This window comes from Hemiscyllium ocellatum, chromosome 3 (genome assembly GCF_020745735.1).
Source record: "Hemiscyllium ocellatum isolate sHemOce1 chromosome 3, sHemOce1.pat.X.cur, whole genome shotgun sequence".
Lineage (NCBI taxonomy): Eukaryota > Metazoa > Chordata > Chondrichthyes > Orectolobiformes > Hemiscylliidae > Hemiscyllium > Hemiscyllium ocellatum.
In genome coordinates, this window is record NC_083403.1 from 131,663,876 (window position 1) to 131,690,099 (window position 26,224).

Sequence of the window (26,224 nt, forward strand, 5' to 3'; positions counted from 1 at the left end):
GCCACTATGTGGTCACTAAAAGCAATACAACTTTTGATAAGAGCGACTTGCAGGGAGAGAATCAACAAATATAGCAAAAAAATACAGGTCTATATTTTCTAATGACAATTCTGCCATTAGAAAGAAACTACTGATAGAAAAGGAGGGTCCACACATGGTACTGAAGTGTACACTGGCAGACCTTTGCTCAAGCGCAACTGAATGTCAGTGAAACCTCAATTTTCATCAACAGAAGATTTGCCTTCTGGCTTCTTCACCAAATTACATGAAGGCTCTACAACAGTGTGTGGGGAAACATTCAAGATTCAATGTCACATCTCCCACTGCAGTTATGATTAGGTTTTGGATCACTTTGAAGCCACAACTTATTTATAGTGATAAATTATGGAGTACAGTTCCCACAGGAGCTTTCTGCACCAACATGATTCCTTCTACTTCTGATCTTTAAAAGAATTGTTTTTATTTGTTCACAGGCATTGCTGGCTAGTATGAGAACCGTGTCTTTTTATTTTTGTGCTTTTCATAATTTATGAACTAAAATTACTAAGAACTATTTTCAAACCTGGTGTCTTGCAAGAGTGCTTCATGGTTTGAAAAGCAAGTAGCTTGACACCCACGGTGAACATTCTATAACCAGCTGGTGGCTTGACACACATGGTGAACATTCTATAAACAGCTATTGTAACAATCAGTAATTGAAGTATTTGCAGTGGAACTGGATCCATGCAGTTTTATGTACAGATGCAGCTGAGTGGCAACAATAAGCTGATTGGTCAATTGAATGGTCACCAGTTATTGATGACAAAAGCCTTTTTCCTGCCAACAACTGCGTGACTAGTTGTCAGGTAAATGAACAGCCTTAGGGCTGGGAACAAGATGAGAAGACGTTGATGTCCACCAGTTCAGAAGTGGTTTCAGTTCTCTGCAGTCAAAACTCACTTTAAGCCTTAAGAAAACCAATTAATCTTCCCTTAAACAGTTGATATAAGCTGTGACTTTTAACTGATATCAGAAATATTTTACAAATGAACCGACCACCCTATGCCTCTTGCAAACTAGTTGACACATTTGGAAAAGCAGCAGTTTTCAGATCAGCAAGAACCAATCCAAGAGAATTTGTGGACAAAAGTTTCTGAATCTCTTTCCAGTTTTCATCCCCATGTATTATTTGCCTGTCTGTGTAAGGGAGAGTTTATAAGGGAATTTAATTAGCAGTGATAAATGCTAACAGTTTGTAAATGTTTAGCTGTAGCTAGTCTAACCAATTGTAATAAGTAGACATTTTTACTAAGTATAATCTTGGTCTGTACTCGGGATATGGGCTGAACTTCAGGGGAGACTGAAGTCCCCCTCCCACCAGCTGTCCCCACACCCCCACTCCCCTCTCCCAAGTATATTCCTGGCAAACATCCAAGCCATTGAAAACAAAATGGATGAACTTAAAGCTAGACTCACCTTCCAAAGAGAATTCAGACGACTGTGTCCTGTTTTACAAAGACATGGCTCACTCTTGCTAACATGACTGTGCCTTACAGCCGGACTGTTCTTCAGTTTACCAAATGGACCGCTTGGTGTCCTTGGACAAGGCAAAGGGCGGTGGGGCCTGCCTCCTTATCAACAATTCTTGGTGCTCAGACATGGCAACCCTGGCAAGTTACCGCTCCTCAGGTCTGGAATATCATAGAAGTGAAGTGCTGTCCCTACTACCTACCAGATGAGTTCACCTTCACTATGCTGATTGAGTCTACATCCCACTCCATGCAGAAGTGAAAACTGCACTGATGTTGTATACAACACTACAAACTGTTTTCAGAAAGAATACCCTGAGGCCTTCTTCATTGTAGCTGGTGACTTCAACCATACCACCCTCAAAAGCATGCTACCAAGATACTATCAACACTTCTCCTGTCCCAGAGGTCTGACCTTGACTATTACCATGCAACCAAAAGGTGCCTACTGCTCCAACTCCCATCCGCATTTTGGACAATCAGATCACAATGCTGTCTCCCACTCCCAGCTTACATGCAGGGATTGAAGTGTACACAATGTTGGTCTGAGGCAACGGAAGGGTTTCTACTGGACTGCTTAGAATCAATGGACTTGTCCATATTTGAGAACTCAGCAGTCAACCTAAATGAGTAAGCTACCATCATTACAAACTTCATTAGTGTGCAGACGACAGTGTATGGAAGTTAATTTGAAGGTTCCCCAAATGGAAACCATGGGTGGACAGGGAGATCCACCCCCAACTGAAGTCCAGGTCTGAGGTGTTCAACCCTAGGAAATCCTGACCTATACACAAAATCATAACTCCAGAGACACCAAGGGGCAACATCAAACTAAGCTTAAGATCCAGACCAAATACATACTTATGGTAATGTTCACATGCTATAACGGGCCGCAAATCCAAGTCGAACAGAATCACTACCCGATGAGCTCAATGTCGGCTTTGAAAAGATCAGTGAAACAGTGTCACCTCTCTCATTAGTCTTAGATGCACCTGTACCCACTGTCACTACCATAGTCATTAGATCGACATTCTTGAGAGCGAACCCACGAAAAGCAAGTGGCCCAGATAGAGGCTCCAGTCGTGCAGTCAGATTCTGTATGGACCAGCCTGGAGTATACGCAAACATCTTTAATCTCTCCTTACTATGATGTCATGTCCTCACCTGCTTCAAGACGACCACCATCATCCCGCTGCCAAAGAAAAATCATGCAGTGTGCCTCAATGACCACTGCCTGTTGGCTCTGACTTCCATAATTATGAAGTGTTTTGACAGATTAGTCATGGCTCACATCAACTCCAGCCTACCAAACTGCCTTGATCCTTTGCAATTCGCCTACTGACGCACCAGGTCCAAGGTAGATGCAAGATTCCTGGCCCTACACTGATCCCTGGAACATCTGGGTAACAAGAAAACCTAAGTCAGGCTCCTACTTATCGACTACAGTTCTGCCTTCAACACCATATTTCCAAACAAACTAATCTCTAAACTCCAACATTTTATTTGTAATAAACACATTATTCTTCAACTAAGGAAACCTGACAGACTGGTTTGGAATGTCTGTGACTTAAATAATTGGCCATATCTTGACCCTTTAAAAATTTGTTGATACCATATCTCTGTAGTTTTGTGTGTTTTTTATTGTGGACTGAAATAGGAAAATGACTATTTTAAAACCCCAAGGACTATCAAAGGATTGCTGCATTTTATTTTAAAATAAAGTAATTGAACAATCATTGTAAGTTGTACAACACGGAGAGAGGCTGTTTGGCTCAAACTGGTCCTGCCAGCCAAAATGTCCATCCACGCTCACGCCATTTCCCTCACTTGGCCCAGATCCTTCCTATCCATGTATTTGTCCAAATGGCTTTTAAATATTGTTAATTTACCCCCCTCAACCACTTCTGCTGGCATACCACCCTCTGTGTAAAAACATTGTTCCTCAGGTTCCCTCTACTAAACTGATGTCCTCTAGTCCTTGTTTCCCCAGTCCTGGGAAAAAGATTAAGTGCATTCACCCTATCCATGCCTCTCATGATCTTATATAGTTCTATCAGGTCCTCTCTCAGTCTCCTACCCTCTACAGAAAAATGTCCTAGCTTGTCCAACCTCTCCCTATAACTCAGACCATCGAGTCCAGGCATGATCCTTGTAAATTTCTTCTACACTCATTCCAGTTTAATAACATCCTCCTATAACAAGGTGGCCAAAACTGAATACAATATTCCCAATATGGCCCCACTAATGTCCTGTACAACTGCAACATAACTTCCCAACTTCTATACTGAATGCCCTGACTGAGGAAGGCCTGTTTGCTAAAAGCCTTCTTCACTGCCCTGACTACCCGTGACTCCACTTTCAGAGAACTGTGTACCTGAACTCCAAGGTCCCTCTGTTCTACTACACTCCTTCATTCACCATGAAACTCTTACCTTGATTTGACTTGACAAAATGCAACACTTCACACTTATCTATATTAAACTCAAGTTTGCCATTTCTTGGCCTACTTCCCAGCTGATCAAGGTCCTATTGCAATTTCTGATAACCTTCCTCAATACTGCCTATTTTAGTACCATCTGCAAACTTACTGAATATGCCTTGTATATTCTCATTCAAATCATTGATGTGAATAATAAACAGCAGTGGACCCAGCATCGATCCCTGAGGCACTCTAATAGTGACAGGCCTCCAGTCCGACAAACATCCTTTCACAATTACCCTCTGCTTCCGATCATCCAGATGAGTGACTGGATATCAATGAAAAAGAAAAATGTGATTGGCTCCCAGGTAGCTGAATAGCTTGTTGCTGCGAATGTTTGGACAGAAACCATTAGACCTCTGGAAGAGAAGATGTTTTTGCTCTGCAGGAAAAACTAACAAGCCTGAAGAAAGCCAGTTTATCTTTTCCCCTCAAAAATTGCTGGAGGCAGTAAGGCAGAGACTTTATAATTGCGCTCCAACCACCTTGCACCCTTTAAAAGGGCATGGAAGTATTGAGAGAAAGAGAATCAGGGAGCACCACATCCTGACAAGCCAAATGAGTGCACGCTGTGAACAAGGGCCATTAAAGTGCCTTACCAGTCTTTCCAGCTGCCCATCACATACATGTTTGTTTCCCTCTTTTGTATTTGTGTAAATGGGGAATTTAACAGAGAGCTTGAGTTTTAACTAGTAGTTATATACAACAGTTCATAATTGCTTGTCCAGAGACTGAATCTACTTATTTGTAACAAATCTTGTGAAGTACAGAAACTTAGCCCATGCTTTCTGTCAATCAGGATCTGTAAGATAGCTAAATTGGGGAATTCTTACACTTTTTAAACTTTAATTTCTGTGTTGACTCTTGGAATAGTGAGGCTGATTTCCACTAGTGAGCTCTCCAATCTCAGTTATAACGACGGCTAAACAAAGATACACACATGACCTTAAGAGCTTTATCCATCAATCCTTTATAATTCAGAAGTCTGAATGCTACATGTAACAATAAATATCTTTTGAGGAAAAACTCTGAAATAAGGTGGTGAATGTCACCTTCTTGCATAGAAATATTCTCACTTCCAAAAATTTATAACACTATTTCAACAAAAAAGATGCAAACGTAGAATTTTCTTCTGATCTCACCTGTCTGGAGTAGCTCTCAATCTCCTCTGCACGCTTCTGATACCACTCTGTCAGACATTCAATAGAGGGTTCAGTTGTGCTGTACTTCAACAATTCAGGCTGCTCTTGATACAGAAACTCAGCTACATCTTGTGGACTGCAGTCTATGACCTGTCTGCAGGAATGGAACACACATTGCATTTGATCAGATTATAATAGAAATTACACATAAAGGAATAATTATGCAATCCATAAGCTAGCCAACGATGAACAAAATAAGCTAGTCATGGCTGAATGCATTTTATTCATTAGGGGTATATACCGTATCAAAGTTGAGAATGTTGATATAAATTATCAAGTTAGGATGCCTGTTGCAAAATATTTACCAAAATAACTAAGGAAATAAACTTGATTATGGACTTAAAGCAAAGAACTTAACACATTGAAAATAGAAATTATTTTAGAAAATGCTTGAATATTCTAATTTGTGCATAATCTGTGGAGAGGGATCTTGATCATCTTATTTTATAGTAGCTGTCTTTCTTTTAGGTCTAAGGCTCTTATTCTAAGCTTAGAAAGTTTGGTAATACTATTTTCTCAGTAACAGAGTCTACTTTTCCAGCAACTTAGTATATCAAGATTTTTAATCGAGCCCAATCAAGTTTAACCATTCAAGCATTGCCAGGCTGGAAAGCTGAATACCACTAGGCATCAAAACCTGTTGTTTCAATCACACACATCCGGACGAGGTAATGTCCTAAATCTGAGCATTCAATTGGCCGGGGAAAGAAAAAAGCTCATGATGTGTTGCGTCCCCAGCGCATTTCCCACAAAGAGCTTGGACATAGAAGCCAATAGAACAAAGTTAATGATTTTAAACCAAAACAAATGAATGGGGAAAAATAATGTATAATTAAGCAGGAATGCTCTTCATTGAAGGTGAAAATATTTGCAGGAGATGTGAGTGGCAGAAATCTGAATTGCTGCTGTATAAAAGCAAAGAGAAAATTAGCGAGAGAAGAAAAAAACAATTGAACAAAATAAATTGGGGCAGTGTTTTGATTGAATATATTTGAACTTGAAAGCTTGTAAACTCCCAAGTCAAAAAATGAGGTAGACTGGACAACTATTCTGCAGAATACCAGAGTTCAGTTCACAAATGTGACCTTGACCTTCCAGTCACTTTTCATTAAATTTTCCACCTTACTCCCTTTCAGTCTTCTCTATTCTTCAATTTTACAATAATGCAGTGAACATCAACGCAAGCTTGCAGTGCAACACTTCATCTTTTCCCTAGAAACTTACTAAAATTTATCCACAGGACATGGGTGTCACTGGCAGCCTAACCCAAAGTGATATTGGAAAGTTAGTGGTGAGCAGTCTTCCTAAACTACTGCAGTCCATTCAGTTTAGGAACACTTAAGTTGCAGTTAGGAAAGGAGTTCCCAAGATTTGATCCAATGAACTGAAGTAATAATGATATACTTCTAAGTCATGATGATGCTTGACTTGGAGGGGAATTTGCAGCTGGTGTGTCTGCTACGATGTATCTGTGCTCTTGTCTGACATAGCAGAGGTTACAATGGAAGGTCCTATCAAAGCAGCAGCAGTTAGTTTTGACCTGATCTGTTGACTCTTACATCATGGTGATCTTTACAACCTTCTGGACCTTATACTGAACTCAATAATTTGAGACTATAGCCTTTGCAGCCACCATGTTTTGATTTTTTTGGAGCTTTGCTTTCTGCTCTCTAATCTTATTCCTCTCCTTTGCTTACAGATGAGACAGTCACATAGAGAGATGTGACTGAACAGATGGCTAAAAGCTAAAAAACAAAGAGGTTTTTATGATTATCTCAAAAGGAGGAGAAAGGTAGAAACTACAATTTGGGGTTGTGCAGCTAATAAATAACAACCTATGATTTGTGATGTAAAACACCAAGGCACAAGGGATTCAGCGATCTTGGGAGTGCTGTAGGATTATGAGGGATGAGGCCATGGAGGAAGTTGAACACAAGAATGTGCATTTCAAAATCAAAATAATTTAACTTGAAGAAATACTTTTTTTTTTCAGAAGAATGCAGTCATTCAGGTCCGGTAACTTGCGAATTACCCTGAGCTGAATTGACAAGATTGAACAAATTTTATTACTCAGAATTATTGTAGAATTATCACAGAAAGCAGATACAGAAACCTCAGTCAAAGATGGCAATGTCAGAAACAATTGGTTATTAATGTCAGTTACAAATATGAAACAAAAACATGGAATTTTAATCAAAATTAGTTTATTTTTAAACATAAAATTGTTGGCTCTTTTGTAGGTTGTTGTGTACCTATCAATTAAATACTAAAAATTACGAATGACCTCAACATTTTATTACCATCATTCTTGCAGGTGACACATCGGCACAATTCTATTTTATTTAATATTATGTGACCATCATTCACTGATGCTAGCTTTTTTATGTTGACAGCAACAGCAAAAGTGAACTTTTGTTACAGGGCAATCATGCAGCAGAGATAATGCAAAACTTTAGGAAGATATTTGCGGTTGCAGCGAGTCCCAATTTTTGAACTCATTAGAGAACATCAAAATGTGTTGGCTGCCCCTACACTAACTAAGATATCAAAAAAGCACAGCTTTCCTTTCAAGTTGCCCCTTTTTCATGTATACTTTTTCACAAATGTTATGCCTCTTAGCTCCCAAAACGTGTTAAGAAACACTTCAGTCACAGCCGTCTACTTTTACTACAGGCTACTAATCTACAATTCTGACTGGTAAGCAACATGCCTTCCCCACTTGCCTCACTAATCTTGCGCAGCTTTCGTGTTGATCAGCTGATCAATTTATTTTTTTTTTAAATCCATCCCAAGTTACCCAACCCCTTCCAAAGAATATTTCAACAAAGTATTTCAAGAAGAAAGTGCTGATTGTATTGTACCCAGCACAGTAGGTAAAGCTATAAAACTGAATACGAACATGCAAAAATTTACCTTAGATTTGGTTCTTCACACCAATCCAGATCCTGATGCCGTTGTTCATTCCACGGTAATACCACCAAATCACCCTGCTCATCAACAAACCTGTGGAAAAAAAATTGCAATACATTCAAAACTAAGACAGATCAATCCTCATGCTAAACCTTAAAATACAATGTTCACCGTCTCCTGCCTCACACTTTCAACGCATTATCTGTGCTGACATGTTAATGTTTACTTGAGAATGTAACATTTCTTTTTAAAAGTTGTGAGATTTACATATGAAAGAACTGAAAACAACATGGTCATTCTAAAAGATGAGAGACTTACCAAACAATCCTGGTCTTTTCCAATATATAATTTCAGTTACATCACACTAAACGTTTGCTACAAATTCTGTGTCTTATACTCCACAACCACCTGATGAAGGAGTAGCGCTCTGAAAGCTAGTGCTTCCAAATAAACCTGTTGGACTATCACCTGGTGTTATATGATTTTTAACTTTGTGCACCCCAGGCCAACGCTGGCATCTCCAAATATTGGCAGGTTAAAACAGGAAATTCTGCACAGTCAATAAGAGGAGTTAGGTACCAAATAAAGCAGCGCAACCCACAGATCATAATCTCCGCATTAAATGTAAATCAGATTAGATAGATGTATACATTGCTCAATGACTGGTGTGGGCGAAGTGTGTTCCAGTTGTGGGGCACAGGCACTAAATGTCAGAGAAGGTGGAATCAGAGTCAACGTGATGGTCTCCAAATAAACCACGCTGGGGGCCATGTTCCTGACGACTAATAGAGATGATTTTAACAGTACCAACAGAGAAACAGCAACAGACTTCACAAATGTATCCCTTTGTTATCCTGTTTTTGAGAGATTCTGGCAGTTTTCACTGTAAACTAAATCTCATTTTATATTAATAAAAGTAGCTTGCATTAATTTTCTTTCCCCCAAGACCATAACATAGCTCAAACAAAATAAAATATAATTTCAGTACATAGTATACTGACAGACAAGAGAATTCAAAGATTTTACAAGAGTCAATACTTAATTACAAATTAGTTTTGTTGATAACACATTTAATTTTGAACATTTTTGTTACGTTGCCACTACACCGTGTTCTTAGTTGATTCTGACAACAAATTTTGTAGCAGATGACTATATTATACAATGCTCCAGATTTATTTTGCTGATATTGTCACTGATGTATATCAACTCAGTCATCATGTCAACTCATTTTATTGTATCGAAGAAAATATGAAGGTATTACATTAATGCAAAAAAAAACCTGTAGCTACTATACATTATACTTGTGTTTAATAATGTCTGGTCTACTGCAGACAATTTCCCAGTGCAGTCACTCATGCAATCAGTCAAAGTATCCACCTTTAATAGAAATTGACTCATACTGTCCCATATCTCCAGGCATGATAGTGAAATCTGAGGCATAACAATAGTACCCCCTTGTGATCTGAGCAAGAGATTCACATCTTTCACATTTATTTTTCTTCAATCCTTCTACTAGCAAACAGGCAAACACATGATGAGACAATTCGGTATACAAATCAATAATACATGCTGTCTTTCATGCGATGAATGAACAGAGTTGCAATTATGATTGAAATCAAATTAATCCAATGAGTGCAACTCATCAACATGAGATAATACAAAATGAAGAATGTGTTAAACTTCACGGATCAGGGGTTCATTTTATTTGATAACAACAAAATCATCAAAAGTCATTCTCCAGAATTTCTAAATTAGGGCAAAATAAACACCCTGAAATATTTCAATTTTTAAAGACCTTTGCACTATTCTAAAAAAAACATATAAGGGATTTTTGATGATTGATGATTTTATCTTATTTAGCCAAGATCAACTGGTATCTCAGAATCCTCACCACGATGGATAAGAGGCACCAATATTCCTGATGAAGGGCTTTTGCCCAAAACGTCAATTTCGCTGCTCCTTGGATGCTGCCTGACCTGCTGTGCTCTTCCAGCACCACTAATCCAGAATCTGGTTTCCAGCATCTGCAGTCATTGGTTTTACCAAGAGGCACCAATAAATCAGCTTTGCTGATATTATTTGAAAGCAACTTTCATTCCTCGTATCTTTCATCTAGCTGCTTTCTAAAATAAAGCTTGACAATATATTTTCCTGTATAAAACAAATTAAGTGTCTCCCAAACCATTCTGTGCAGAAATGGCGAGAATCCATTCTTAATGCAGCACACGTTTAAAAATTTCTCCCAGCAAGAAACTAGGTAAACAGTCCTCTGACTTCATCTAAGTATGAAGCTTGTTGAGATTTTAATCACCTGGTTCACAAAGAGGAGAGTTGGCTTTTTACGGAATCATTAGAAGTTAAATTAGAACATCTGAGCACTGTTAATACATTGAAAGCTACTTTGAAAATGGTTTGACACAATAATACTAAAGAAAAAAACTGTGAGGATTAAGGTTAAGGTCAGGTTGGGGTTGGACCCAAAGAAATCTGAAAGACTGCAGTTCCAGGAAATCCGAAACAAATACAGACGTTGCTGGAAAAGCTCAACAGGTCTGGCAGCATTTGTGGACAGAAACTAGAGTTAACGTTTCAGGTCCAGGGACCCTTCTGCAGAACTGACCTGCTGAGATTTTCCAGTAATTTCTGTTTTTGTTTCAGATGCAATAATATTGTCATCATCATCTGGATCATAATCTGTAAGCTTCAAAATGTAACTTTTCGCTTTGTAAATTGGAATGTCAAATTCGCAATGAATGGAAATATCTGATTTAGAAATTGGTATGCAAGTCTAATTCCAAACTTCTGTTTGAATTATTCATTTCAGTTCAATTGTAACCACCGTTTATCTTACAAAATCAGAGAGAGGAGTGGAAATTGTGGGAACGATGGGATGACCCATGTTTAGAATTGAAATGGTTTCAGAAGGTTTATCCGAACTTCAAGATAAGATATAAATTATTTATATTGTTCTCAGATGAAAAGATGCTTAACACTGGTTGTAAACAAGATAGGTGCTCAACAGGGCTACAAATTCTGAAAAGTTATTGTAATTCCCTGTGCTAGATTTAAATTATTCATATGGGTTAGAAAACTAGAGAATTGCTTGGAAGATAAAGTAATCAGTTCACTTTTCTGTCGAGACCATCCCAAAGCATGTCAGGTTTTCTTGGAGATGGCCTGTGGAGCTAAGAAGGTTCCTTTGTTTAATTCAGGTGAGTATTTCTCACAGAAGGCAGTTGACAGTTTTGATTTGATATCAATTGCACCTCAATCAAGAGCAAACGGCAATGACTTTAAATCAGGCATGTTCTTAAACAGAGAGAAAAATTAACTTCATCATTCACCACATGGAATGCGGATGACATTCAGGTTTAGCTGGGAATATACAAGGAGGAAGAAGTTGAGGATTTATCCAGATCGAAGCTACAGGATGAAATTTACAATGACCTTCACAGAGGGCAGTATCAGAAAGCAGTCAGCACAGCTAGCTTGCAAGGCTGTGAGAAAGCATTTGGGTACATTCTGACTGCCAACAAAGAAGCTGCAAAGTTCACAGTTTTAAGGTGTTCAAAGCAAAATTGGAGTCTTTTAGCCAAAAGTTAGTGTAAGAATCCCTGTACATCTTGATCCTTGGAGAAAGCTGGAATATCTTTGGGTTCATTTCTCAAGTAAATTAATCTGCAAGATTCTGCTAATGTACAAAGGAATTCTTGGAGAGTCATACAAAGTGGAACTAAGATCATTGCATAAGCAATTATATAAACCTAAATTGATAGTGCCTGCCTTTGCTGAATTTTTTACGGACAACAAAGTTCATTTTGTGTAAAAACATAAAATCCTGTGTCACTGTTCTTTCAGAGTTGATAAGTGTGGCGTTGGAAAAGCTCAGCAGGCCAGGCAGCACCCGAGGAGCAAGAGAATCAACGTTTCGGGCATAAGCCCTTCTTCAGAAATGAGGCTGGTGTGTGCCAAGTGTGCTGAGATAAAAGGTTTGGGGGAGGGAGGGAAGGGGGGCGGGAGAGAAATTGGGGGAGGGGCGCTGGGAATACGATAGGTGGGAGGAGGTGAAGGTGATAGCCCGGAGAAGGAGTGGGGGCGGAGAGGTCGGGAAGATGATTTACAGGTCAAGAGGGCAGTGCTGAATCCGGGGGTTGGGACTGAGATAAGGTGTGGGGCGGGGGGGGGAAGGTGGGAAAGGGACAGCACCTCCCCCTTGACCTGCAAGACCTCTCCGCCCCCATCCCCTCTCCAGCCTATCACCCTCAGCTCCTTCCACCTATCATATTCCCAGCACCCCTCCCCCAATTCTACCCCACACCTTTTATCTCAGCCCGCTTGGCACACCAGCCTCATTCCTGAAGAAGGGCTTATGCTTGATTCTCCTGCTCCTCGGATGCTGCCTGGCCAGCTGAGCTTTTCCAGCACCACACTTTTCGACTCTGGTCTCCAGCATCTGCAATCCTCACTTTCTCCTCACTGTTCTTTCAGTTGATTAAAGGTGTTCAGGTTTCCTTTTAAATGTTCTCTAACAGAATTATAACAATATCATTTCTGAAATGCAAGCTTGATGTTGGGCATTCACAAGGTCTTCATATCTCACCACCAATTCATTAGTTTGCACCTCAAAGTATGTGATCCAACAATATTCAAGTGACACAAAAACAGAAATTACCAGAGAAACTCAGCAGCCCTGGCAGCATCTATAGAAAGAAAGCAGAGTCAACATTTCAGTACCAGTGATCTTTCTTCAGACCCAGCAGTAGCTAGGAAAAGGTTGTATATACACTGAATACTGGAAGACAGTGGAGTAAAGGAGTACGCGATATGTGAGACGGAACCCAGGGAGACAGAACAGCAATTCGGCAAACAAAGGAAGTAATAATGGTGAGCCAGGGAGAAAGAAAATCTGATAATCGGGACCCTAAAATGGGTTGGCTATGCTGAAAGCAGCCCTTGTAATGACAAGCTGAAAATGCGTTGCTGGTTAAAGCACAGCAGGTCAGGTAGCATCCAAGGAACAGGAAATTCGACGTTTCGGGCCAGAGCCCTTCATCAGGAATGAGGGGAGGGTGCCAGGCAGGCTAAGATAAAAGGTAGGGAGGAGGAACTTGGGGGAGGGGCGATGGAGATGTGATAGGTGGAAGGAGGTCAAGGTGAGGGTGATAGGCCGGAGTGGGGTGGGGGCGGAGAGGTCAGGAAGAGGATTGCAGGTTAGGAGGGCGGTGCTGAGTTCAAGGGAATCGACTGAGACAAGGTGGGGGAGGGGAAATGAGGAAACTGAAGAAATCTGAGTTCATCCCTTGTGGTTGGAGGGTTCCCAGGCGGAAGATGAGGCGCTCTTCCTCCAACCGTCGCGTTGTTGTGTTCTGGCGATGGAGGAGTCCAAGGACCTGCATGTCTTCGGTGGAGTGGGAGCGAGAGTTAAAGTGTCGAGCCACGGGGTGGTTGGGTTGGTTGGTCCGGGCGTCCCAGAAGTGTTCGCTTCAGCCTAATCATCTTCATGTGATCACGTATTTGCTAATGAAACTTAAACTTTCATTTCAAGAAATTCATGAATCTTCAATTTGTAAATAACTTAAACTGGCCAGGATTTTCCAGAATTAGAGCTGAAAATGTGTTGCTGGAAAAGCGCAGCAGGTCAGGCAGCATCCAAGGAGCAGGAGAATCGACGTTTCGGGAATGAGCCCTTCTTCAGGCATTCCTGAAAAAGGGCTCATGCCCGAAACGTCGATTCTCTTGCTCCTTGGATGCTGCCTGACCTGCTGCGCTTTTCCAGCAACACATTTTCAGCTCTGATCTCCAGCATCTGCAGTCCTCACTTTCTTCAAGAAGATTTTCCAGAATTAGACAATTGAAAAAACCTCTCAAACATGGTAAACGTGTCAGATTTAATTAGAATTGTGCTTTTGTAATGATCAACAATTAATTATAATTTTATAACTATCACTAAATTCTATAAAAAAGGAATATCTACAACCTAGTGGTTTGTTCAGTTCTGAAATAGTATGCCACTAGGCTACCTGTGGCAGCCTTAGTTTACAACATTTCAGACATTAATGAACTGGCGTAGGAAATGACTCACATCATAATACTAAGCTTTATTTCAGGTTAGATTATAAAATGAAATATAATAATCTGTGCTTTGATAATAACTTTTCTCATATAAATCTGCACATCTGTATTTTTAAAAAATATTCTTACCTGGCTTCTGGAAGAAGGAAGCAATACTCATGAGGAGTCGTTGTTTCAGGGAAGTTTGAAAGAATGGCCAACCGATGAGGCAGCAAATCTGATCCATGATAGGTAAAAAGAATCTCCAAAGCCTGAACATTGCTCTCCTGTTTCAAGAAAAAAAAAAGCCATGATAACAAAAACATGATAAAAAAAAGGTATAAAGAGTCATGGTCCCTGAGATTCGGGGGCATTCAAGAATCTGTTTTCCGAGTGTCATGGTTTTTGTTTGCAAATAAAAGACCTACTCCTCAAAGAACTCTCAGCGTCTCCTTGTGATTCTCTACATTTGCTCCACGACATTGCCAACACAGTTGGCACTAAAATAAAGTTTCTAGCTGGTATAACCAATTTAATATGCATCAACACTTGAAAAACAATTGCCTTCATACAACAAACATTCATTCTTCCAATATCTTCTATCTAAAAATGAAACACCGGAATAGAACAGAAATTACACTGATGAGTGTATTTTGCACAAGTGAATGTGTCTAAGCACTTGACAATCAATAAACTGTTTTGGACAAATATTCAGGGTTTGACGAGGAGGTGGAGGTTTGCAGACTGACAGCTCTCACAAACAGCGACCGCAACAAACAAGATTACATGAGGCTTTTCAGAAATACAGCTGTGAAAGTTTGTATTTCCACCTCAGAGGGCAGTGTTGCCCTCGTTTAAATGAATTGCCCAAATGGTGCACTTCTGACAGTGCAGCACTTTCTCAGTATTTCACTGAAGAGATAGTCTTGGTATTTGTGCTCAAGTGCCCAAATGGAACTTGAATCTAAAAGCTTTGGACTCAGGGGAAAGTGAGCCACCAGCAAAGATGCAATAATTTGGCAGAAGAAATATTTAGTATTTGGAATGATTACACATTATTTACACAAAGTCTCCTTTAATAAAGCCAAGCAAACCTATTAACACATAGATAGGAGTCACATCTGTCATGAGCAGAGAACAGTGCCACCATTTTTTTTTCTTTTTACATTAGTAAGTGAAGTACAATTTCATTTAAATGCTTCTCCAACTGTAAGCTATAGCCTGTAAAGGATTGCCTTAATGTCCTGCACTCAGTTAGCTTTCGTACATCTATGAACAAAGACGAGTGAAAACTGTCAACAAGGGAGGGCAAAAGTCAAGATTGTGTTTTTATGCAACAGGTAAGTATACTTCGGAAGCTATAATACCTTACATATATACTGTAATATCAAAACCCAAAACTGGTGTACAATTCTTGACACCAAGCTTGGTCTTCCTTTCATTTGGAACAGAATTTAAATTTCCATTCAGAAAAACTAGACATATTTATGAATTGCACAGAATACAATAACTATTTTTTATCAGAACACATATGGCCAATATGATTTACAAAAGCTGGTCTATCCTACTTTGACAGTCGGACAGTTGAATATTGTATCCCGATGAGAAATCTCATGAAAAACCTTACTCTCTTTGGTATTTTTCTGTTTAATTTTTTTTTAAATGGATGACCTTTCTGGGCTCAAAGTTGCAGAGGGTGATCACATGATTTTAATTTCAGAGGTTTCTGAAAGCCCTGCATTGTCAAGAGATGCCAGCTAAAGTGTCACAAAAAGATTGGACATGAGCTAAGTCTTGCCCACCAGCTCTGGATGAAGGAAAACATTAAAATGCATTATGTTAAAGTAGGCACTAATGCTTTCAGGTACTCAAATAGCCCCAAAAAGGCTGGTAGCCTGTCACCAGGTCACCCTTTATTTACACACAAAGTGTTTGACTTTCATTCTGCCATTTCAGAGTCAACAAAAAATACTGACATTTTGATAGGCAAGAATCCCTACAGTGTAGAAACAAGCCATTTGGCCCAAGTCCACACCAACCTTCTTAAGACTAACCCACCCAGCCCCATTCCCCTACCCTATTACTCTACATTTCCCCTGACTAATGCACCTAACCTACACATCCCTGAACACTTTGGGCAATTTAACATGGCCAATTCACCTAACCTACACATCTTTGGCCTGCAGGAGGAAACTGGAGTACCTGAACGAAACCCACGCAGACACGGGGAGAATATGCAAACTCCACACATATAGTTGTCAGAGGCTGGAATCGAACCAGAGTCCCTGCTGCTGTGAGACAGTTGCGCTAACCACCGAGCCACCGTGTCACCGTGTATCTCCAACAGTCCCCTTTTTAATGTCAGCCAGGGCTCTCTAATTGGGGCTGTTAATCTGGTCCAAATAGGGAACTCATTATCTGAGGTCCAGCGAGCTGACCACATTACAATCACTCCTGTTACCTCTTCACCTCTCAACTGGAAGTCTGCTGGAGGAAGTAAAGTTATCCCATGAGCTTAATAATTTTAATTTGCCCACTGAGATAGACCATTGCCAACTGAAATGGCTGTCTTGTTGCACAACTGAAATCTGAGCTTGCTGAATTCCTGAACCATACAATTCTGGGATTCACAGCCAGTTGCTGTTTAACCTCCGGTCAGCAAGACTTCACACAGAGTTGGCAGCATACTACAGATCCACCATCTATTTCATAGTTGCTAGTTAGAAAGAAACCTACACTTTGACTGCTAGAAGGAAACCTTCTTGTTGTCCCAGGCTCAGTAAACTGTCATTGTGCATTCACCTCCAGGATATTGTGACTTTTATGAAATATCAGTTCATCTCTTTCAATTTAAAACCTTTGGTAAATCCAGAGGGTCTCTTCTCTCTTAATTTCCCAAATGTTGGTATGTGTCGATGAAATAGCAAAAGCAATTCCCAAGTTTTGGACGTGTGTTAATAAACACTATCTTTGATATGACCTTGAAGGATTTTTGCTTTGGATTTGCTTCAGAAATTGAAATTTGTAAACCAGAGTTTGGGGAACTTGCCTTGGCCTACCTCATTACGGGATGGGAATAAAAAGGGAAAAGAGCAAATCAAACAACACATTGCCATCTTAGGTTTAAGAAAGGAAAACAATCCTAATTTAAATTTACCCAGATTCCCCTTTTGTCCGTAATAATGGAAGTGTGTTTCTCATAAAATTAACTTCTGCAGTATGCTGTACATTTTTATTATTGCTCGGAATAGCTTTGCTTACATTAACTGATCCTTTATTCGTCATGAAGGGCTAAGAGTCCATACTTTACATCGCGTAGGCCCCAACTACCCTTTCATTGTCCCAACACGTCTGAAATCATGTTCTGCTACATTATTCATTCGAGTCAGATTAATCATTGGTTTGTCAGCTCATTCAAGAGCATTGAGAAATATGCTGATAGCTCTGTGCCTCAAGAATACCCAGTTTTCAGCTTCCAGATTTACTCTCGATTCATTGTGGTGATCATGCCGTGCAAGAACAGTGAAAGGTCCCCTGATTGTGAAATTGAAATCAGTCTCGAAAAGCTCTGTGTGGTAGTCACTATTATCAATGAACATTGCATGTGCAATGAGAGGTAACCAAAAATTACCCTTTGTCATAATTGTTATCTTAGTTCCTTCCACACCTATTGCAAGGCAGCCAAGTCTTTCAGTGTCCAGTCAGTTCCATTTTTGGTGGAACTTTAGTGATACCTTCAATAATGGACTTTGAGGTCCTGCACCATTGTCCTTGCTACCTTCAAGGCTTCTTCCAAATGGTATGAAATATAAGCCAGTACAGACTCAAGCTAAGCATGGGCCATTTGGTAGTCTTCAGCATGAGGTATATTGTTCTATATTTGGCCTGATGGTACATGATACAAAGTCAATGTAAGGATTTCTTAGGGCCACTGACTGCAATTGCATACGGCCCGTGTCCCTTCATCTGGGGAGAGGGATGAGGAGCTATCTGACTACTAAGATAGGACAAAGGAGGTAGATAGAGTTTTGAGCATTGGCTAAATTCTATGATTCTGTTGCATTACTACATTAGGGTATTGCCCTGCTAATTCATACGCCAGCCCAAATTTGGTATTAGCCCTGAGATGCAAGTGAGGTGAACTTTAGAGGATTGACTATCTTTGTCAAATGGACCTGTTGGAGAAGTATGTCTTTGTTACTCTTTCTCATAGTTTGCTAGGTTGTCTGAGATAAGTTAAGATTCAGTAATAGATTGGAGTCTCACACAAGTCAAACCAAGTCAAGGCAGACAGTAGGCTTTCTGGTCTAAAAGACAGTAAAGAGCCAGTTAACATTTTTGTTCAATCAGATAGCATCCTGGTTATTTTTGCTGATATTAGCTTTTAATTTCTAGATTTCTCTAACAACAGATTCTACATTTTCAAGCTGTCATTGGGGAACTTGGACTCTCATACTTCTGTGGTATTAGTTGAGGTTTCTAGATTACTCAGTCAGTAAAACAACCACTACTTGGTCGTACATTGGTTTATCTGACAACTTGTGATCATGACAAGGGAAGAGTCTTGAAATTTGGCAATCCAGTTGCAATCTCTGATTTTTTTTGTAGTGAATATTAAAATAAAATGCAAAAACATATTGTCATGTTTGCAAGTTAAACACTAACAAATAAATTATTTAATTCTGCTTTTCTCCCGACAAACCTATGCTAAAGTTCCTCTTAATTATCATCTATATTTTGCCCTTTGCTGAAACAGTATCAGTCTCCAAACTAATGCTGTCGAAACCAACCTCTTCCTCACCATCACTTCTCTAAGGTATCAAACTGCCTAAGGTATCTGACAACCAACACCAGATGAGCAGAAATCAAATTCAAAAATCTTTAGGCCCTGCTACAAGTACCATAAACATCATATAAATTCAAGTTGTTGGATAAAAATCAGATAAAATTTATTTCCATGCACTGAATGAAACTTAGTTCATGAGTGGAGATGCGTTTTCAGAAAGTACACCTTACCCTTGCGTAAGTTCTTGCTGACAATACAATATTTTGACTTCTAAATTTTTTGAAAAATTCTGAATCATATCTTCTTTCAGCAGCATGAGGCCCTCCAAGAATTTCCTATACATAGAAATAAAAGCAATTGTTATCGATGTACTAGATTCAAGACATAGCTCCACTAAAGGTGCATTGACAACTTAGAGAATTGTTCATTACTAGCACCCAATGCAATGAAGTCAAGCCATCAGAATAATGAGCTACAACAAACTATGAATCAATATGCACTTGTTACAACTCCATTATAGAGAGAACTATATCATCAAGATGTGATTTTTTTTCACTTAGCGAACAAAACGAGAGTATCATACCTCATAAGTTGCTAGGCGATTTAAGTAAGTTAATAATTTCAACCTACAGCGGCAGAGCTCCTTTTGTTCTAATGTCAACCTGTAAAAATGAAATCAGATGTTCAAATATTAAACCTTCAAACATTGTACGGTACGGTGGCTCAGTGGTTTGCACTGCTGCCTCACAGCACCGAGGACCCGGGTTCGATTCCAGCCTCGGGCAACTGTCTGCGTGACGTTTGCACATTCTCCCCATGTCTGTGTGGGTTTCCTCTGGGTGATCTGATTTCCTCCAACATCTCCAAAGATGTACAACTGTGGCGAACCGGCCATGCTAAATTGCCTATAGTGTATAGGTTTGATGCATTAGTCAGGGGTAAATGTAGAGTACGAGGATAGGGGAATGGGTATGGGTATGGGTGGATGTCTCTTTGGAGGGTCGGGCTGGACTTGCTGGGCCAAATGGTCGGTTTCCACACTGTAGGGATTCTATAATTAAATTTAATTTTATGATCAATAACAACTAAAATATTGCTATGCACATTGCGTTATGTACATGAAAGCATTTTCCTTGATATGCTGAAAATTATAAGGGTTAGGAATTTTATAGATAAAGCATGGGGAGGTGGGAGACATTTTGAAGGGAGATACTTCTTACCACCTAAGTGTTTGTCCCATGGGCAATCACTTTATCATCATTGGCAGTCCCTTGCAGACCAGGAGGACTCTCTTTCACTCTCAGGGTGAGTCCATAAGTAGCTACCAAAGGCTCTGTCACACTTAGGGCAGATGGTGGGGTCATGCGAAGGGATGGGTGGGACATTGGTGTGGCAGCATGATCCTTTCCCTAGCTTTGTCACTATGATGTCCTACCCTGGAAGGAAGGAATCTGGATACTAACAGCCACACTAAAAAGTAACAATTTTGAAGAGTCATACTGCTGGTTACACTGCATTATTGAAGACCAGGAAGAGCAAGAAGATGAGTGAGATGTTTTGGGAGAGTGCATAGAGAGGTGGCTGTGAGGAGAGGGGATCAAGCAGATTGGAAGCAAGAGTAGCAATTGGCTTTTGGTGGTCATCTAACCTGCACCATTCATGAACACCCCAACCCACACCCTCCCCATTCCGGGCCAAAACATGGATACCATGCACAACACGGCAGGTGGGCCACCCATTTCATCAGTTGGGAAATCTGTCACTTTTTTTAATCTGCTGGGAAACAGGTTAATCAGGCCAGTGGAGGGATGAGGCACTTTTATGGTCATTAATTAACGTCAGAAGGGCCTTCATCAGTATTGGGTGAAAATGATTTACCATGAACCTTCCTACCCAGAACTTCATTCTGAAAGGAGGCAGGAATCTCATCAGTGACAACCTACTCCTGTGGCCATTAGACTCTAAGATGTAGAAGCTGGGTTAGGCTAATATACCAATTGTGTCTGTTCCACCATCTGGTCATGGCTGACATGTTTCTCAACCCCATTCTCCTGCCTTCTCCTCATAACCCTTGATCTCCTGACCAATCTCTTACTGGCTTAAATACACTTAATGTCTTGACCGCCACAGTCCTTCATGGCAATGAATTCCACAGATTCACCAACCTCTGGCTGAAGAAATTTCTCCTTACCTCAGTTCTAAAGGGTCATCCCTAGGCTGTACCTCCAGGTCCTAGTCTCTTCTACTACTGGAAACATCTTTTCGATGTCCACTCTATCCAGGTTTCTTAATATCCTTTAAAGCTTAATTTAGATCGTCCTAATCCTTCTAAACTCGATCAAGTATAGACCCAGAGTCAGAGTCATCGACCACTTTTCATATGATGTGCCATTCTTCCCTGGGATTATTATACCCAATTATTTTCCATTTCACACACTTGTACAAAGGAAAAATAATAGCTAATAACATTTCATAAACAGGCATTTGTACATTCTCACGTAGTTTAGTTGCTGGTTCTGTAGTTCAGTGGTTTGAACTCTGGTCTTGTAAACCAGTGTTCATGAGTTTGTTTCTTACTGGGGCCTGAGAGAACTTAATGCAGGGTTACAGGGATGGGGTGGGTGTGGGTGGGGTGCTCTTCAGGAGAGACAGTGTAAACGTGATGGCCTGCTTCTACATTTAAGGATTCTATTATCTGATTCTATAATAATTAATAAAGAGCTAAATGAAATATCGAAGAAGTGCCAAAATTCAGCAATCCTTTAAGCAGGTGAAAGGGACAATGGGTGCAATGAAGATTAGTTTTAGCAACCAAACCTCAGTGATATCTTGAGATCTCAAAATTAGGTATAGCCAATTTAAGACAAAAATTAGGAGTAATTTCTTCTCTTCGAGGATAGTGAACTTATGTAATTTGTTTACTGCAAAGGATTGTAGAAACTGGATCATTAAATTCAAGGCTGAGACAGAAAGATTGCTAATCAGTCAGGAAGTTAAAGGTTATGAAGAAAAAGCAGACTAGTGGATGGCAGAGCAGACCCGATGGGCTGAATGGCCTACTTCTGCTGCTACATCTTGTGATGTATTGGAATTTTCTCAGCATTAGAAGACTTGCTGAGGCTCCAAGCAGTAAATTAGAGACATAAATCCAAGGCCAGAGTTGAGAAAACACTAGCAGTTTTCCATTGCAATCAAAGCTCCATGCAACAGAAAAAATATGAGCGAACTCTTCTTCAAACAGGCATCACAGTGCCTCATCTCAAATATAGCACACAAAGTTAGTCATATAACATCGATTTCAATTCTTCACAATTCTCTTGCCTTTTACAGTTGATACTTTTTCAATCTCCAAACACATTCTTTGCAAATGTACAATTAGAACAGAACTCTGCAGTTTTTGCTTCTAGCAATTCTCATTCGTGCAGTCAGTCATCCTCCAGGGATTTGATAGAATCATGTGATTCCCACAGATCACTTATTCCAATGCATTCCCATAGTATTCACAAATCTAAAGCACTGATATTTACACTTCCCCTCCAGCCAGGACTGTGGCCATCATTCGATACAAGAATCTTTCTTTATGCTAAGCAGAAGGCAGGATAAGGACTCACTGCCTGTGGGAAAAAAAGCTGATGGATTTATGCCAACCCACCAAGTTGTCTAGATTTGTACTTTACACCAAATCTCTTCAATCTCTGAATTTATGGTCAATTTGCATATTTATATTGGTGTGCATCAGTAACAATGCATGAATTTAAAGTAAATGCAGGCCAGTTGATTGGCATGTTATCAAGAATCATGATAACTTCATACAGTAACTATTGTTACTCACATGGAAAAATTTACACATTGCAGCAGCTCCTGTCTCCTGGCTGCCTCTTTTTCTTTTCTCTTCTGCATCTCTTCAACTGGTGACATATAATCTTCGTAGGGGAGATCATCAATATCTACATCTCCAGGCAAAATAAATCTGTTAAAATGAAAGAGAATATTTCTCCAAGAACCAAAAACTGCTTCAAACTTTAATGTAGATCATTATAAATGTACTGTTTCAATAAATTAATGCACCTTTTCAAGAGGTTTTATTACATTGTGTAAAAATATTGCCCCAGTGGCCTACATTTTCTGAACAATGCAGTAAACCAGAGTAGATTTTACAAGTGTTGTAAAAAAGAAAATTTAGTTGCCATAAAATTCAAATGATTGAAAAGAACTTTTGAAACACACTGCCTCTGAATCATTAATTATTTTTATGGTATGTAAATGATAGATATATAGGGTTCTTTTAAAAACTTTTCCAAAATGAAACTTCTTTAGAATAAATTAAAGCAAGTCATAGATTTGGGCCATAAAAACAGAAAATGCAGTTCTGATGTAAGGTCACAGAGCTAACTGTTAACTCTGGTATTTCTCTTTCTACGAAAGCTGCCTAACCTGCTGGGTATTTCCAATATTTTCTGTGTTCATTTCACATTTCCAGCAACCACAACATTTAAAGTATCATGTACATAAAGCAGTATAAAATTCAGAAAAGCTTGGGGCACAGTGAATTGTTCTGAATAGTCTGAAACCAGCTGGAAATTCAGTTAACCAAATAAGAAACTCAGCAGGTCTGCCAGCATTCATAGAGAAGATTAACAGTGTCAAAACAGAAAGAGGGGGGAGATGGAATTGAATTTTTCTTTGCTGTTAGTGGAAAATAAAAAATATATAGACAATTGTAAAACTTGAAAGGGTTCACAAGAGATTTACAAGCATGTTGCCAGAGTTAGAAGGTTTGAGCTAAAGGGAGAGGCTGGAGCTATTTTCCCTGGAGCGTCAGATACTGAGGGGGGACCGTATACAAGTTTATAAATTATCAGAGGCATAGATAGGGTGAATAGTCAAGGTCTTTTCGCCACAGTAGGGGAGTCCAAAACTAGAGAGCATAGGTTTAAGGGGAGAGGGGAAAGATTTAAAAGGAACCTAGAGGGCCAACTTTTTCATGCAGAGGGTGGTGTGTGTATGGAATGAACTACCAGACGAAGTGGTGGAGACGAGGACAATTACAACCTTTAAAAGGCATCTGGATGGGTAGATACATAGGAAGGGTTTAGAATGATATGGGCCAAATTCTGGCAAATAGGACTAGATTTATTTAGGATATCCAGTCAGCATGGATGAATCAGACAAAGGATCTGTTTTCAGGCTGTATAGCTGTGACTCTTCAATAGTTCAGACAAATAACTAGCAATTCCCAACTGCAACAGATGACAAACCTGCCTCCATCTTCTCCTTTTCCTACAGCAATAAGTGCTTCAAGGTCAGTCCCTTTCAATCCATATTGAAGCAGTTCTCTTGCTGCATCAACATTTTCAGGCACTCTTTCCACACATTCATGCAACACCCATGAACGTTTCTTAATTTTACTCTGTGGGGAAAAATGAGCAGAAACAGTTCAAATAAATATCAGATGCTTGAGCAAATTCAGTATAGAGAGGGACCAAAATAAAAGCATGAAACTACACAATTTGATCACCAAAATTAATAACACAAGAAAACAAAAATCAGAGCTGCAAGTGTAAAAAAGATATTAGATTTAATTTGAGTCTATTCCAGCAGAGATTTTAAAAGGAGAGACAAGTACCTAAAGTGGTGGGCCCGAACCAAGGGGAGGAAGTGATGTCATGATAATATCACTGTGCTAGTAATTCAGAACTCTTGGCATAGGGATAAAGGTTTGAATCCTGGCATATGTTGAAATTTGAATTCAATAAAATCTGGAACTAGAAGTTGAGACTCGTGTCCCAATGTGGCAAACTCTATCTGTTTCACTAATGCCCATTAGAGAAGGAAAATGGTATTTGTATTCTGGTTTTAGATCCACATGACTGCAGACTCAGCAATGTACCCTCAAAAATGGCCAAGGAAACCACTCAGTTCAAAAGGCAATTACAGATGGGCTACACCCCAGTCAAGCACGAAAAAGATACCTCTTTGTTAGAATGTAAGAGGGGTTTGGTGTTTAAAAACAGGGAAATCTTGTTATAACTGCAGTGGGTGTAGTTGAGGTTGCACCTAGTCCACTGCGTACGGTTTTGATTCCCATAACTGAGACAATGCAGGCTGGTTTTAAACAGAGATTGACTGGGGTAATTACTGGGACAAAGGGGCTGACTTATGAAAAATGGCTAAACAAGTTGGGCTTTTATTCATTGGACTTTTTCGAAGAATGAGGGGTGATTTTACTGAAGTGTACAAGATTCTAAGGGGACGCAACAGGGTAGACGTTGAGAAAATATTTCCACTTGTGGAAGAATCTCAAACTAGGGTTCATGTTTACAAAAGAAGGGGACTGTCATTTAAAACCAAGATACGAAGGATTTTCCTCTCTCAGGGGTTAATGAATGCCTGGAATTCAGAGAGTTGTGGGAACAAAATTGAATGTATTTGAAGACCTGGGTAGTAAGTCTTTGAACAAATCAAGGGCCTGAGGCTATCAGAAGCTGGTACAAAAGAGGAATTGAAGCCTGCAGCAAACCAGCCATGATCTTATGAAATGGTGGTGCAGGCGAGATGGGCTGAATGGCCTAATCCTGCTTTTGTTTAGTACGAAAGATCCAAGCAGAGAATTCGGGCAGAACTTTTTCCACACAGAGGGCAATTATCATATGGAGCACATTAGCTGATAATATCACTGAACAAAACCATTCCAGCAGATTCAAGGAGCAAAAGGTTACCAATAAGATGATCAGCATTATGATCAAGCCAAATACGAAAAAAAAGTACCGAGCAGTAATCAAAATACAGAAATAATTTGCAGCACTGAAAGAATACCAAAACATTGCTAACCATTAACATACCAGGTAGTCCTGAATAGATGCAAGATTCACGGGGGATTTTCTCCACTGTCTTTGATATACCAGATCACTGTCAAGGTCATAGGCCATTGCCAGAGCCAATGCTTCACCATATTCTTCATTATCAATCTGAAAAAAAGATGGTTTAACAAAATATTTTTAAATACATAGAATACATAGTCTCATAATAAAATTATATGATGGTTACAATTTTTCATAGAAATCCACTTGTCATATTTTCTTGTCAAAATAATCAATTTTAAAGCTCATCGCCTTTTTCTAAAACAAAAACATATTTTGGGACTATTACAACATCTTTGTTTAAAAGTCTTAATTAAATCCAGTCGTTCACATGATTTTGCCGTCAGTAGTCAATAGTAATTCTGGCTGAAGATCTGTGACCAATGGTATCCCACAGGGATCAGTGCTGGGACTCCCATTGTTTGTAA

The 26,224-nt window shown here is 39.6% G+C and overlaps 1 protein-coding gene across 3 annotated transcripts in view; it reads right to left on the minus strand.

Moving 5' to 3' along the window:
* nbas (NBAS subunit of NRZ tethering complex) overlaps positions 1-26,224 on the minus strand; it is a 255,796-nt gene that overhangs the window by 178,338 nt on the left and 51,234 nt on the right. For all 3 annotated transcript variants that reach the window (XM_060853540.1, XM_060853548.1, XM_060853560.1), the window contains 8 exons: positions 25,779-25,904; positions 24,195-24,346; positions 22,769-22,906; positions 19,520-19,598; positions 19,167-19,271; positions 14,301-14,437; positions 8,103-8,192; positions 5,130-5,283 (listed from right to left, as the gene is read on the minus strand). In XM_060853540.1, coding sequence (XP_060709523.1) covers positions 5,130-5,283; positions 8,103-8,192; positions 14,301-14,437; positions 19,167-19,271; positions 19,520-19,598; positions 22,769-22,906; positions 24,195-24,346; positions 25,779-25,904 — 981 coding nt within the window. The remainder of the gene's footprint in view (positions 1-5,129; positions 5,284-8,102; positions 8,193-14,300; positions 14,438-19,166; positions 19,272-19,519; positions 19,599-22,768; positions 22,907-24,194; positions 24,347-25,778; positions 25,905-26,224) is intronic.